We start from the raw sequence: 13,396 nt of genomic DNA on the forward strand, positions 1-13,396 counted from the left end.
TGTAAACATCTAGCTAGTGGGAAGCAGCCGCATAGCACAGGGAGATCAGCTTGGTGCTTTGTGACCACTTAGAGGGGTGGGATAGGGAGGGTGGGAGGGAGATGCAAGAGGGCGGAGATATGGGGATATATGTATACGTACAGATGATTCACTTTGTGATACAGCAGAAACTAACACACCATTGTAAAGCAATTATACTCCAATAAAAATGTTAAAAAAAAAAAAGACTGAAAGAGCAGTTTGAGTTCAGTGTAGTGAGCCTGCCAGAAGCACAGAGTTTAAAAAAAAAAAAAAAAAAATGCAAAAAGCACCACCTAACTGTGTACTGTTGGACCACACCCGGTGATCATGCTCAGTTTGCACATGTCACTTTGAGAGGAATGTTCAAAATCCAGGCTATGTTTGTATGAGAATAAGCAGACTAGGGTCTGGATATCTAGATTTCAGGAAGGAATGAAAGAACCTAGAGGGGGAGATAGGGATATATCTTACTGACTAGTATAAATTACTTTAAAAAGATTCTGAATTAGGTGAGATGATAGATTATCGTATAGACAGCAGGGAAAATAGGTAAAAAAATCAATTTATCAGAAGCTTCATTATTTCTCAGTGCCTAGAAATGAGTTGTTAAGAAAACAACAGCCCATTACAAGGACTACAAAACAAGATTTATGCAAGAGGGAGAGAACTAGATTAGCCTTCAATGGCTTTCTTTCAACTTGGATTAGTATACGATCCCATGGAAATGTGCACAAATAAAACACACGTACATAAACAGAAGTTACTATTTAAAGGAATACAGTAACAAATTAAAAACGGACATGATCAACAGACTCCATAACACAAGATAAGTAAGATATGAAGTTTCCAGAAGGGAGCGTTGTTATGAAAATGTCAGTCAACACATTTAATAATAATTATATATTGCTTATTAATTTTATCCAGATTAGTATTTAAAACATGACAGCATTCAGAAAGAAATGCAAATTTTTGAATGGTAAAATGCAGGGTGTATCCAAAACTAATGAGAGATCCAGAAAAATGGCTTATGTTCTGAATATTTTTACCTGACTTTATAAAAGACGATGAATCTTATAAAAATAGAAAAACAGCATTAGTTTCAAATACATAAACATGTAAGAATAAAAACTAACTTCATTAAAGTTAAAAACTCCCGTTAAGTGACAGGGTAAATATGTGAATGAAGGGATCCCACAAGAATCTTTCTTGCAGAGATATCAGGGAAGGTGACATAGTCTTTATACCTCTACCCAGTCAAAGATCTGTTCATCATTTGCTTTGTCCTCAATAATGAGTTTCTCGAGTCGCTTATACAGCTCTTCGGCAGAGAGTTCTTTCTTTGAAAGTGCTTCAGAGGAACAGGAACCATCAGACTCTATAAAGTCCAACTTCTGTAACATACAGTGTTAAACATATTAACATAATTCAATATTATTATCACCCTGAGAGGAAAACAAAGTCATGGGCTATCTCTTCTATTGCACATGGAATCAAAATGATCAGCAGAAGCCATTCTATATTTATTGTTCTAAAAGATTCTCACTCCATTATCCTTCTGAATATTTCCCCATTTTTTAATACTGCATAGCTCTGCTTCTTCTTAAAAACAAAAGCTTACTTCTCCAAATCATTCTGAGTTTCAGTCTTTTTAAAAAATTTAAGTACATCTGACATATAATATTATATTAGTTTCATGTGTACAACATAGTGATTTGCCATTTGTATGCACTGTGAAATGGTCACCACAATAAGTCTAGTCATTATCTGTCACCGTACAAAGTCAATACAATACTATTGACTGTGTTCTCCATGCTATACATTACATCCTCATAACTTATTTATTTTATAACTGGAAGTTTGTACCTCTTGACCCCCCCCTTCACCTATTTCACCCCTGCCAACCCCTTCCCCTCTGGCAACCAACTACCTATTCGCTGTATCTATGGGTTTTGATTTGTTTTGTAGAATCCACATATAAGTGAAATCATGCAGTATTTGTCTTTCTCTTGACTTATTTCATTTAACATAATACCCCTGGGTGCTTCAGTCTGGCTTTTAGCTGTGACATAGCTCTAAGGCAGGGCAGGAGTACTGGCAAGGGTACAATTTAACTCGCTTTCTGCAGCCTATGATTTAGTATCACTATTGCCACTGAGCAGCTGTCAAAAACTCTATACTTTTAGTTTTATCAAGTCCTTCAAACACCTCTTGACCATTCTGAATCCGAGTGTGAGAAACGATGCCATAATTGTTTAACTCTTAGATGGGTCGTCAAAAAAAATCAATAATCAAAATGATTTTTCATTTTCAAGGGTATAAGGAAATGAGGTATATAAGTATATTTTGCCTTATGAAGTTTCTCTATGCAAAAACCATGAAGATTAAAATATTAAAGATTATTAACATATTTTCCTCTAATACCTTAGAAGACTCTGATATATTCCTATACCCTCCTTTGATCCACAAAGAAAAAATTACCTTTAATTCTGTGAAAAAAAATTTCATTCTATCGTTTTAATTGTCTTTACCACTTATGCCCATTTTAAAATATATTCCTATAGAGTTTAGAAACGTGATTCAGTATTACAATTTTTCTGATTCAATGTTGATGAATATCTCAACCACCACATTTCAATATACATACAAAATCACAAGAAGATGGCCGTAAGTTCTTTTAAGAACAGGCAATTTTTCACAGCCTTGAAACATTCTCCAAATTTGTTCTAACACTCTTAGGTGTTAGAACACCTACACAGAATACCTCTTTAACCTACCCTATATCTACATAGATGATTGAAGGTCTGAGAGTGATTAACAACAACAGCAAAGTCAAACATGAATTACATTGCTCATTAATATAATACGACATAAAAATGTGAAAGTGAACGTCTTTACCATGGCCAAACAGAGTCAGTGGTGAGCTGTAAAGTTTACCTTGGTCATTGGAGAGAAACATTTATTTCTCAGAATCCCTGTGTTTCTGTATACGTTATTGAATCCTCCTAGAACCTAGAAGGCTGGGCTTCAAATTTATGGATCAGCTCATCACTACCTCTTGCAGAATGTACGCGGGTTCCCGGAAAAAGGGCATTAAACCAGCCATTTTAATTTTTATTTATGTTGGCTGCGCTGGGTCTTCGTTGTGGCTCATGGGCTCTCTAGTTGTGGCGCACAGGCTTCTCTAGTTGCGACACGCCGGCTCAATAGTTGCGGCACAAAGACTTAGTACCCTGACCAGGGATCGAACCCAGGCTCCCCCACTACATTGGGAGTGTGGAGTCTTAACCACTGGACCACCAGGGGAGTCCCTAAACCAGCCATTTTAGAAGAAAGCTAATATTCAGGATACAGAAGGCCAAGTTTTCTGGAACCTCATTTTTTTGTCTTTTAAACATTTTTTGTTTGTTTGTTTGTTTTGTGGTATGTGGGCCTCTCACTGTTGTGGCCTCTCCCATTGTGGAGCACAGGCTCCGACGCACAGGCTCAGTGGCCATGGCTCACGGGCCCAGCCGCTCCATGGCATGTGGGATCTTCCCGGACCGGGGCATGAACCTGTGTCCCCTGCATCGGCAGGCGGACTCTCAACCACTGCGCCACCAGGGAAGCCCTGAACATTTTTATTAATAACAACATCATCCGTAACTGACTGAGTTCCTCTCTATGCTCAGTGCTTCTTAAACATTATCTCATTTAATCCCCATAAAAATTCTACCAGATAGTTCTTATAAGCATTTCATAGGTGAGGAATATGAGGCTTAGAGAAATCAAGTAATTTGCTTAAAGTCTTAAGTGGTAGAAAACTGGAACCTGAATTCAGGTTTATTTGACTTCAAATCAGGGTGCCATATGATTTCATTTCTCTTGGATATACACCTAGAAGTACAACTGTTGGGTCTCATGGGAATTCTGTGAGAAACCATCCTTGGGTAGTTATTTTCATAAATTACATCTTTATACAATGTATGCCCATTAACACATATTTATAGTTATTTTCTTATGGATTTGCCTTTTAAATCATATAGCAAAGAAAATGAGGAGCTACAAACCAAAAACATAATAATACTTGCTTTTATATTTACCTGTGTGGTTACTTTTACCAGTTATCTATGTTTCTTTGTATGGTTTCAAGTTACACTCTTGTGTTCTTTTGCTTCAGCCTGAAAGACTCAGTTTTGCAGGGAAGGTCTACTAACTCACTTAGTTTTTATCTGGGAATGTCTTAATTTCTTCTTCATTTTTATAGGAAATATTGCCAGATATAAACAGTCTTTAAATTTTAGTACTTTAGTTATCCTTTTTTTTTTTGGCTGCATTGGGTCTTTGTTGCTGCGCGCGGGGCTTTCTCTAGTTGAGGCGAGCAGGGGCTGCTCTTCATTGTGGTTCACAGACTTCTCACTGCGGTGGCTTCTCTTGTTGCGGAGCTCGGGCTCTAGGTGCGTGGGCTTCAGTAGTTGTGGCACACGTGCTCAAGAGCTCAGGCTCAGAAGTTGTGGCGCACGGGCTTAGTTGCTCCGCGGCATGTGGGATCTTCTCGGACCAGGGCTCGAACCTGTGTCCCCTGCATTGGCAGGCGGATTCTTAACCACTGCACCACTAGGGAAGCCCAGTACTTTAAATATATCATTCCAGTGTTTTTTGACAGCCATAGTTTCTGATGATAAACTGGCTGTTAATCTTATTGAGGCTTCTTTGTATGTGATGAGTCTCTTCTCTCTTGATGTTTTCAAGATTTCTTCTTTGTTTTTGTCTTTCAACAGTTTCATTACATCTTGATGTGAAACTGACTTTATCCTGCCTGGAGTTCGCTGAAATTCCTAGATGTGTAGATTCATATCTTTGAACAAATTTGGGAAGTTTTTGACCATTATTTCTTCAAATACTTAAATACTTTCTTCTGCTCTTTTCTCCCTTCTCTGGGACTACATTATGTACATACTGATGTGTTTGATAGTGTCCCCTAGGTCCTTAGACTCTGTTAATTTTTCTTGATTCTCTTTTCTTTGCTCCTCAAACTGAGCAATTTCCTTTTTCAAAGCCTCTTTATATGTTAAATGGATTATTTTTTCAATATGTATTATTACAATTTAAAGTTTTCTTTAAAAAATAAACTATAGGGACTTTAAAAAAATTCAATGATATTCAGTTCCATATAACAATGCCAGAAATTTCATTAGCAAAACAATTAGTAAAAGAGTGTATCTGTTGTGAATACTGAAGATGGATTTTCATCGTAGTAAATTAGTGCTGAATCAGTGATTCCTGACTGACTGAGCAATTTCAATTGCCCTGTTTCCAAGTTCGCTGACTGATTCTTCTGCCTGCTCAAACCTGCTGTTGAAAGAGTCTAATTTTTCATTTCAGCTATTACCACTTTTCAGTTTCTACTTGGCTCCTTTTTATAATTTCTACCTCTTTACCAGTATTCTCAACTTGTTCAATTCATCATTCTGATTTCCTTTATTTCTTCATCCATGGTTTTCTTCAGCAAATTGAGCATATTTAAGTCAGTTAAAGTCCTTGTCTAGTATTCCCAATGTTTGGGCTTCCTCAGGGATGCTTTCTGTCATTTTCTTATTTTCCCCTGTGAATAAGCTGTATTTTCCTGTTTCTTTGAATACTTCATAATTTTTTTGTTGAAAACTAGACAGTGTAATGCAGTAAGTCTGGACATCAGATTCTCTCCCTCACCCTGTATGATGTTGCAGTCATCTGTTTAGTGACTTTTAGACAAGGACTATATTCCTTCTCGTATATGGTTACTGAAGTCTCTGATCCATTATCTCTGCAGTCAGCCAGTGACCTTTCAGAGATTTCAGTGAATGCCTGGATCCAATAAGAAAAAGAAAGGGGCGTGGGGGCGTGGGGAAGACATAAATGTGTTCTGTTTAAGTTCTTTGACAGACCCCATCCAAGAAGTTCCTTCAGGGTGAGGAGCTGAAATGACATCAAGGTCCTGCACAGGATACTCGGTGAACTGCTACGCAGATTAAAGGACACAACACCAATCTTTAGAGGGCAAGGTCTTTAGTGCTCAACCTGGCGCCAGAAAGAAGGTGCTACTGTCTCCTCAGCTGTCTGTCACAGAGCTGGGGGGTGATAGCTTTCTATGCAAAACACCAAAATCATTGGAATTTACCAGACTCTTTTTTTCATCAAGCATCCTCCTGGTGTTGGTAGTGCACGTGTTCCACTCCACAATTCCAAAATAGCTGATTCTAACAGACCTTCCCAGCTCAATAGTTGTTTCAGTGGAGGGACTAATTCTGGACCTTCTTACTATATCATCTTCCCTCCATCCATATACTGATTTTTAAATTTTAAATTAACCTTACATTCCTGTGATAAAACCTACCTGGTTATGATGTATTATCCTTTTTATATATTGTTGCATTTGATTTGTGAAAATTTTGTTGACAAGATTTTCTCTGTGTTAATTAGGAATACTGGTCTATAGTTCTCTTTTCTTGAAATGCCCTTGATTTTGTTATCAGTTTAATGCTGGTCTCACAGAATGAGTTGGAAAATAAGTCTCTCCTGTTCAATGTTTTGGAAGAATTGGTGTAGAATTCTTTGCAGAATTGGCATTATTTCTCCCTTAAATGTTTCGTAGAATTCATCAGTGAACTCACTGGTGCCTGGAGTTTTCTTTGTGAGACGTTAACTACTTCAATTTCTTTCATAGATATTCAGGTTATCTATTCTTCTTCTTGAGTCAGCTCTAGTAGTTTGTGTCAAGAAATTTACTCATTTCAACTAAGTTGGTGTATTTATTGGCATAAAGATTATTTGCAAAATTCTCCTACCTGTTGTTATGTGTAGAATCTATACAATGTCATCTCTCTCATTCTTTTTATTAGAAATCTGTGCCTTCTCTTTTTTATTTTTCCTGATTAGTCTGGCGAGGGGTTTATCAATTTTATCTTTTCAAAGAACCAGCTTTTGACTTCAGTGACTTTTCTCTACTGTTCTTCTGTTTCATTGACTTCTGCTCTGATTCTTGTTATTTCCGTTTTTTAAAATTTATTTATTTATTTTTGGCTGTGTTGGGTCTTCGTTTCTGTGCGAGGGCTTTCTCTAGTTGCAGCAAGCAGAGGCCACTTCATCGCGGCGTGCGGGCCTCTCACTTTCGCAGCCTTCTCTTGTTGCGCAGCACAGGCTCCAGACGTGCAGGCTCAGTAGTTGTGGCTCGTGGGCCTAGTTGCTCCGCGGCATGTGGGATCTTCCCAGACCAGGGCTTGAACCCGTGTCCCCCACATTGGCAGGCATATTCTCAACCACTGCGCCACCAGGGAAGCCCCTTCTTTTTTCTATTTACTTTGAGTTTTATTTGCTCTTCCATTTTCTAATTTTGTAAGGTTGAAGCTGAAGTTACTGATTTGTGACCTTACTTGTTTCCTACACACAGGTGTTCAGTGCTAAAAATTTCACTCTAAGTATGGCTTTAGTTGCATCCCACAAATTCTGATGTGTTTTGTTTTCATTTTCATTCAGTATAAAATATTTAAAAAATCTTTTATGATTTCTCATTGACTCACGGGTTATTCAGAAGTGTGTTATTAAGTTTCTAAATATATGTTGCCCTTATCCTTAAAGGTTAGTTTATTTGGAAGTCAACTCTAGATTAACTGATATTTTCTCAGCACTTTAAGATTATTCTGGGACTTCCCTGGTGGTCCAGTGGTAAAGAATCTGCCTTACAATGCAGGGGACACGGGTTCAAGCCCTGGCCAGGGAACTAAGGTCCCACATGTCATGGGGCAACTAAGCCCATGCGCCACAACTACTGAGCTCCTGTGCCTCAACTACAGAGCCTGCGTGCTGCAGACTACAGAGCCCACATGTTCTGGAACCTACATGCCACAACTACAGAGCCCAAACACCCTGGAGCCTGTGCGCCACAACTAGAGGGAGGCCTGCGCTCCGCAACGAAGAGCCTGCGCGCTTCAATGAAAGATCCCACGTACCGCAACTAAGACCCGATGCAGCCCCCGCCCCCCCGCAAAAAAGAAAAAGATTACGCCACCATCTTTCATTGTTATCTATGTATACTTTGATAACAATTGGCTTTCATTGTTGCTATTGCAAAGTCTGCTTTTCCTTTGTAGGTAATGTGCTGCTTCTTTCTAGCTACTTTAAAATCGTTTTCTGCTTGCTTTGATATTATGCAGTTTCACTAAAATGTAACTATTCTATGTGGTATACATGTGCTTTCTATATAGATTCATATATTTTTCAGTTCTGGAAAAGTCAGCCACAGTCTCTTCAAATATTGCCTCTTTTCCATTCACCCTATTTTCCCTTCTAGGACTCTAATTAGACACGTTAGACTTTCTCATTCTATCCTCTAAATTTCATAACAGCTCTTAGAATTCTGTCTAGTTTCTTCTCCTTCTCTTTTTATATCTGCCCAGTCATTTTGACTACTCTCTTCATGTTTGCTCATTTTTGTCTCTCTTTTAAAAATAATGTTATTTTATATGCTGAGTGATGATTCCATTATCTCAAGTCTTTGGAGTCTAAATCTTGCACTTACTGTCTGTTTACTGTCACTCATGGTTACCTGTTTCGTTATACGTTAAATGAACTCTAAGTATTAACTCATATACTTAGATAATGTTAATTTGTAGAAAGTAAGAGCTAAGTTGAGTATAGTTTTCTCCAAAAAGCATTTTGGTTTGCTGCTTCTTGGAGCCAGGGTAATATCGAACTGGGACCACTTCAACATCTTCAAGATCTCTGGCAGAGCTTATAATGGTATTAGGCAACACACCCTTTACATGTGCTTACTGCTCAGAGTCGATTTCATCTTTGGCTTTTTTCCCCCTTATTCGTTTTGTTACTTGGGAATTTCTTCCACTTTTTATGAGCCCAGCTATGCAAGATAAATTATGCCTTATGTAGGTTCTTATTATCATGGCAGGAGTGCTCCTCAGTGTATCTAGACTACAACCAAAAGGAAGCTAAAGTCCACAGTTAACCTAATGTCTTTATCCAGCTTAAAATATACTTAAAGCCATTTTCAGATTGCTTTATTATTTTCTTTTTACCTAAGAGTGATTTTCTTCTTCTTATTGCCGATTTTGTTGGCTGTCTTAGGACTTATTTTCCTCAGATGTTTTAGGGTTCTGACTTGCAGGACCATTCTGAGAGGAAGGTTTTTGTTTTGTCACTCTTCTTTTTATGGTTGCCTCTATTTGGTCCCCCACAATTCTTTACTTAGGACCAGATCATATTGACTATGTAGCCTTCTGCCTTGTTGTGGATTTCTGAATCCAGTTAGCAAGTCAGTAGGTAGCTTAGCTAAGGTTCTGCCTATAAGACTATATCTACTTCCTCGTATTTATCGAGTTTCCACTTAGTGACATGCAGTAAGCCTGTCTCCAATCTTCTACCCTGAAAGGGGCATCTAGACCCTATTACCCCACAGAAATAACTTCTCCTGTCTCTATTTGCTTTCAGACCCAGAGCTCAGAAGACTTGCAGCTTTAGCCCTATTAACCCTGCTTTATTCATCAATTTCATTTCTGGTTCATGGAGACGTGTAGCTTGTTTTCTAAGTGTGGCTAAGTCCTTAAATTTTTCTTTTCTTTTTTATCTATCATCTAATTAACGCAGAGACAAAAAGCTACGATGTTGTTAAAAGTTGCCTAGTGAGAATCGTGATTGATTCTGACGAGAGATCAGGAAATATCTGTCCTTAGGAATCACGAGGTTTTCTTGGGTAAAGTGGCTTTAAAGCATGGACTTACAATGACATCTTGACCATGATTCCTATTTTGGTCTAATTTTAATAACTGGAATACTAGTACAAATACCTTTATCTCCTCTAAGAAACAGACCAACTACGATCAAACAGGAAGGCACAAGCCTTGCTCTTACTCACCTGCTCCAAGAGAAAATTATGTACATCTTCCCCTTCTGGTAAAAAATCCTTCCAGCTGAGGTCAGCCTCCCTCCACAAGGCTCCCACTTTCTTATGGCTCTAAAACAGACATTAAGTCCAATCCATTTAGTTTTACATTGGAAGGAGAAAAAGAAGTCAAGAGTACAGAAGTTTGAAGGAAGACTAAAAAAATGAAACTTTTCCTTGCTGATATGAAGTTAATTTCTTAGGACACTTAGCTTTCAAACTGAGATGTCTGAATGTTCATAAATGTAATGGTAAATGAAGTACAGTTGCTTAACGTTCAAGAATTTCTTCTACCAGATGACTAATCTGGGGATCTGCAAGCTGGTGTTTGGGATTTATGAATATAATCACCTAAAAAGAGTCCAATTCACAGAGCTTATAAATTCAAAACTGTCTCTTTTCCTGGATAGTGCTATATGCATCCGCTATTAAAGCCATTCAACAAGCCTCCCTGGAGTCCCTCTTCATAGTAGGTTACGATTATGCGACCTAACATGAGAATGACTAAGGAAGTCATTGCTCCTGATCAAGGAATGAGAATTATTTCAAGGGCAAGAAGAAGTGCAAGGTTGAGCCCAGGAAACAACAGAGAAGAGCTGCTGTCAGGTGGAAAACTGATGAGGAGGTACAACAAGTCCACTGCCTGAACAAAGTCACAGTGATAAAGGAAAATGTCAGGCTTTGAGGCTGCAACTGTCATCTAAGAAACATGTACTAGTTATTTCACAGACTAACTTGCCCAAGGTATAGCTGATAACCTGGCAGAGTCAGGATTTAAACTCAGGCTAATTCCAGAGCTTATATTCTATGAGAATTTTGTTTTAGTTAGGAGAAGTGAGAATTTGCTTTCTGTTTCTACAAACAAAAGTTAACAAGAATTTGAATTTTAGGGACTAAAGTCAAGTAGGTAGAAGAGCAGGAGAAAATTCTGGATCTACAAATTAGGGTTCAATAAAAACTTTAGTGCCATCAAGCAAAGAATATTAAGAACAAACAGATAATCAACTAGAATTAGAGACGAGACTGTTTAGTATACCTATCTATGAATAACTATTACACAAATAATTATCATAGTTTAAGTCAGAAATCACTCTAAAATTTTCATACGTGAGTTGTTTTGTTTTGACGTTTCTCCACCTTTGTGAAGCTATACCACTTTCCCAAATGTCTTAGACCTCTAATATAGCACTGACACTCTCTTTTGAAACTATTGGTTTAGATTTGTTTGTCTCCCTCTCCAGTCTATGAATTCTTTGAAGGTTTAGCTATCTTTGCAGACTAAAATCCCAGCATAGAGCTTTGCAAAGAATTATGCAGTAGTTATTAAACTAAAATAAATGCAACTTTAAGATAGAAATTCACAATCCTGCAGAATCACTTTTACCACCTATTTCTTTTTTTGCCATTAAAAATTTTATTTTATCGAAATATAGTTGATTTATCATGTTGTGTTAATTTCTGCTGCACAGCAAAGTGATTCAGTTACACATATATATACATTATTTTTCACATTCTCTTCCATTATGGTTTATCACAAAATACTGAATATAGTTCTCTGTGCTATACAGTAGGTCCTTATTGTTTACCCATTCTACATATAATAGTTTGCATCTGCTAATCCCAAACTCCCAGTCCATCCCTCCCCTACCTCCCCTACCCCAACCCCACCCCGGGAACCAAAAGTCTCTATGTCTGTTTCTGTTTCGTAGGTAAGTTCATTTGTGTTGTATTCTAGATTCCACATGTAAGTGATATCAATATGATTTTTTTTACCACCTATTTCTAATCAGATTACCTAGCCTGTGATCCAAAAATATTGTAAAATTAATCATTTTATGGATCTTATCTTTCTCTGAAAGCAGAGGAGTTTTAATTGAAATCTATTAAAAAGTATAAATAATATAGCCATTTTGTTTCAAGAGAAGATAAAATCATTAGCCACAAATAAAATACATCTTGAGATTATTTAGAATTCTACCAAATCTGGCTGAGATTAGATAATTCTTTCCCAAATTACAAGAAAACAGAAGGACAAATATACCTTTGGAAGAAACTAGACTGAACCAGAAACCTCGCTTTTCTTTTTTTTTCTTCAAATAATAGACGTTAAGAGAGTTACCTGCACAGTGATACCTACGCTTTTCACGGATAACCCAAGATCAAAATCACTACACTTCCCAATAGGCTGCTAAATCCAACACTCACCATTTGTTTGCATAGAAGGTGCAATATTTCAGAAAGCAAGACTCCAGCTCTTCCAACAGGAAGTAAAGGTTTGCTAAATTCTCTGTAAAAGATAAGAGTAGTGATTAAGTACCTCTGAACAAACTCTCTGTTCTAGAACAGTATGCAAACAATGTGTGCCAAAAGAACAGATGCTGTGCAACCTAAATAATACCGGGCAAGCAAAATTCCAGAACATCTCTAAGTAATAAGTTTCAGAAGTAGTTCAGAGACTTCAGGTTCGCTTTACGCTTCATGGGGAAGCTGGAAAAGAGACTTTAGAGTTCCTGGGTTTTGCCTTTTTCTCTAACTGCTTCAGTGACGGAAGCAATGCAAAGATCAGTCTCACTTAACAATCTGTTTATTTACAGGAGCTCCACCTTAAGCCAAAAGAAGAGAAGCACCTAAGGTAGCAGGGAGTTGTGAAGCTTAGTTATGAAGTGTTTTTAAGAAAGGAAGATTTTCTTTAGAATACAGATGAAACAGAAAGGAACCAATTTTCTCACAGTCTATATCAGTATTTCCCAAACTGTGTTCCACAGTATTTCCCAAACTGTGTTCCACAGGATGTCGATAATTATTCCTCAAAAAAGGATTCTACAGTCAATTAAGCGAAGCACTGCTGACTTAAACAAAGCTACAGTTTTTATTTGTTGCTTGGTTTTACTATAGGATTCTCACAACCTTTAACGTGCTACAATACGCTTTGTGAATCTCAAAGAAAAGGGACACAATAGTATGCAGAGTCTGACTATGTGAACAGCTTTGAGGGAAATACTAATGTTTTGAAGAAGAGTTTGGGAAATACTAGTCTACACAATGTAGCAACAATTTCCCACTCACGTCCAAACCTAGAAATGCCTAAGAGCTCAACTCCTTTTAAAACAACCTGAGCATGTGCTATGCAGGTACCACAGTCTGAATGTTATTATGTGGAACTATAACTTCTTACAGCATTGGAGCAATGAGAGACATAAAAGTCAGATTAGCATTAAGCTTCCAGGAGCAATCACCTTCCAATTGCATGATTCTGGAGCCATATCTAACCTTAATGGACCACAGGGCTATTATATCCCCATCACTTCTCCAATTTAGAAAAATATAACATTTTTATACTGAAATTAGAAGTCTGAAAGAGCCACAGGCTGCGTGTGAGAGTCCTCAAAAGCACTGAAGCGAGAGCACTATGCTAGGAAGCTAGCTGGCAGGCTCTGAGTCATTTTAACTAGATATACATCAAAA

The 13,396-nt window shown here is 37.7% G+C and overlaps 1 protein-coding gene across 7 annotated transcripts in view; it reads right to left on the bottom strand.

Annotated features, from left to right (window-relative positions):
- The window catches only part of EIF4G3 (eukaryotic translation initiation factor 4 gamma 3), a 368,147-nt gene that overhangs the window by 15,344 nt on the left and 339,407 nt on the right, over positions 1 to 13,396 (bottom strand). For all 7 annotated transcript variants that reach the window (XM_060015631.1, XM_060015609.1, XM_060015626.1 and 4 more), the window contains 3 exons: positions 12,137 to 12,218; positions 9,905 to 10,003; positions 1,266 to 1,412 (listed from right to left, as the gene is read on the bottom strand). In XM_060015631.1, coding sequence (XP_059871614.1) covers positions 1,266 to 1,412; positions 9,905 to 10,003; positions 12,137 to 12,218 — 328 coding nt within the window. The remainder of the gene's footprint in view (positions 1 to 1,265; positions 1,413 to 9,904; positions 10,004 to 12,136; positions 12,219 to 13,396) is intronic.

Source organism: Delphinus delphis, chromosome 1 (genome assembly GCF_949987515.2).
Source record: "Delphinus delphis chromosome 1, mDelDel1.2, whole genome shotgun sequence".
NCBI classification, from domain to species: domain Eukaryota; kingdom Metazoa; phylum Chordata; class Mammalia; order Artiodactyla; family Delphinidae; genus Delphinus; species Delphinus delphis.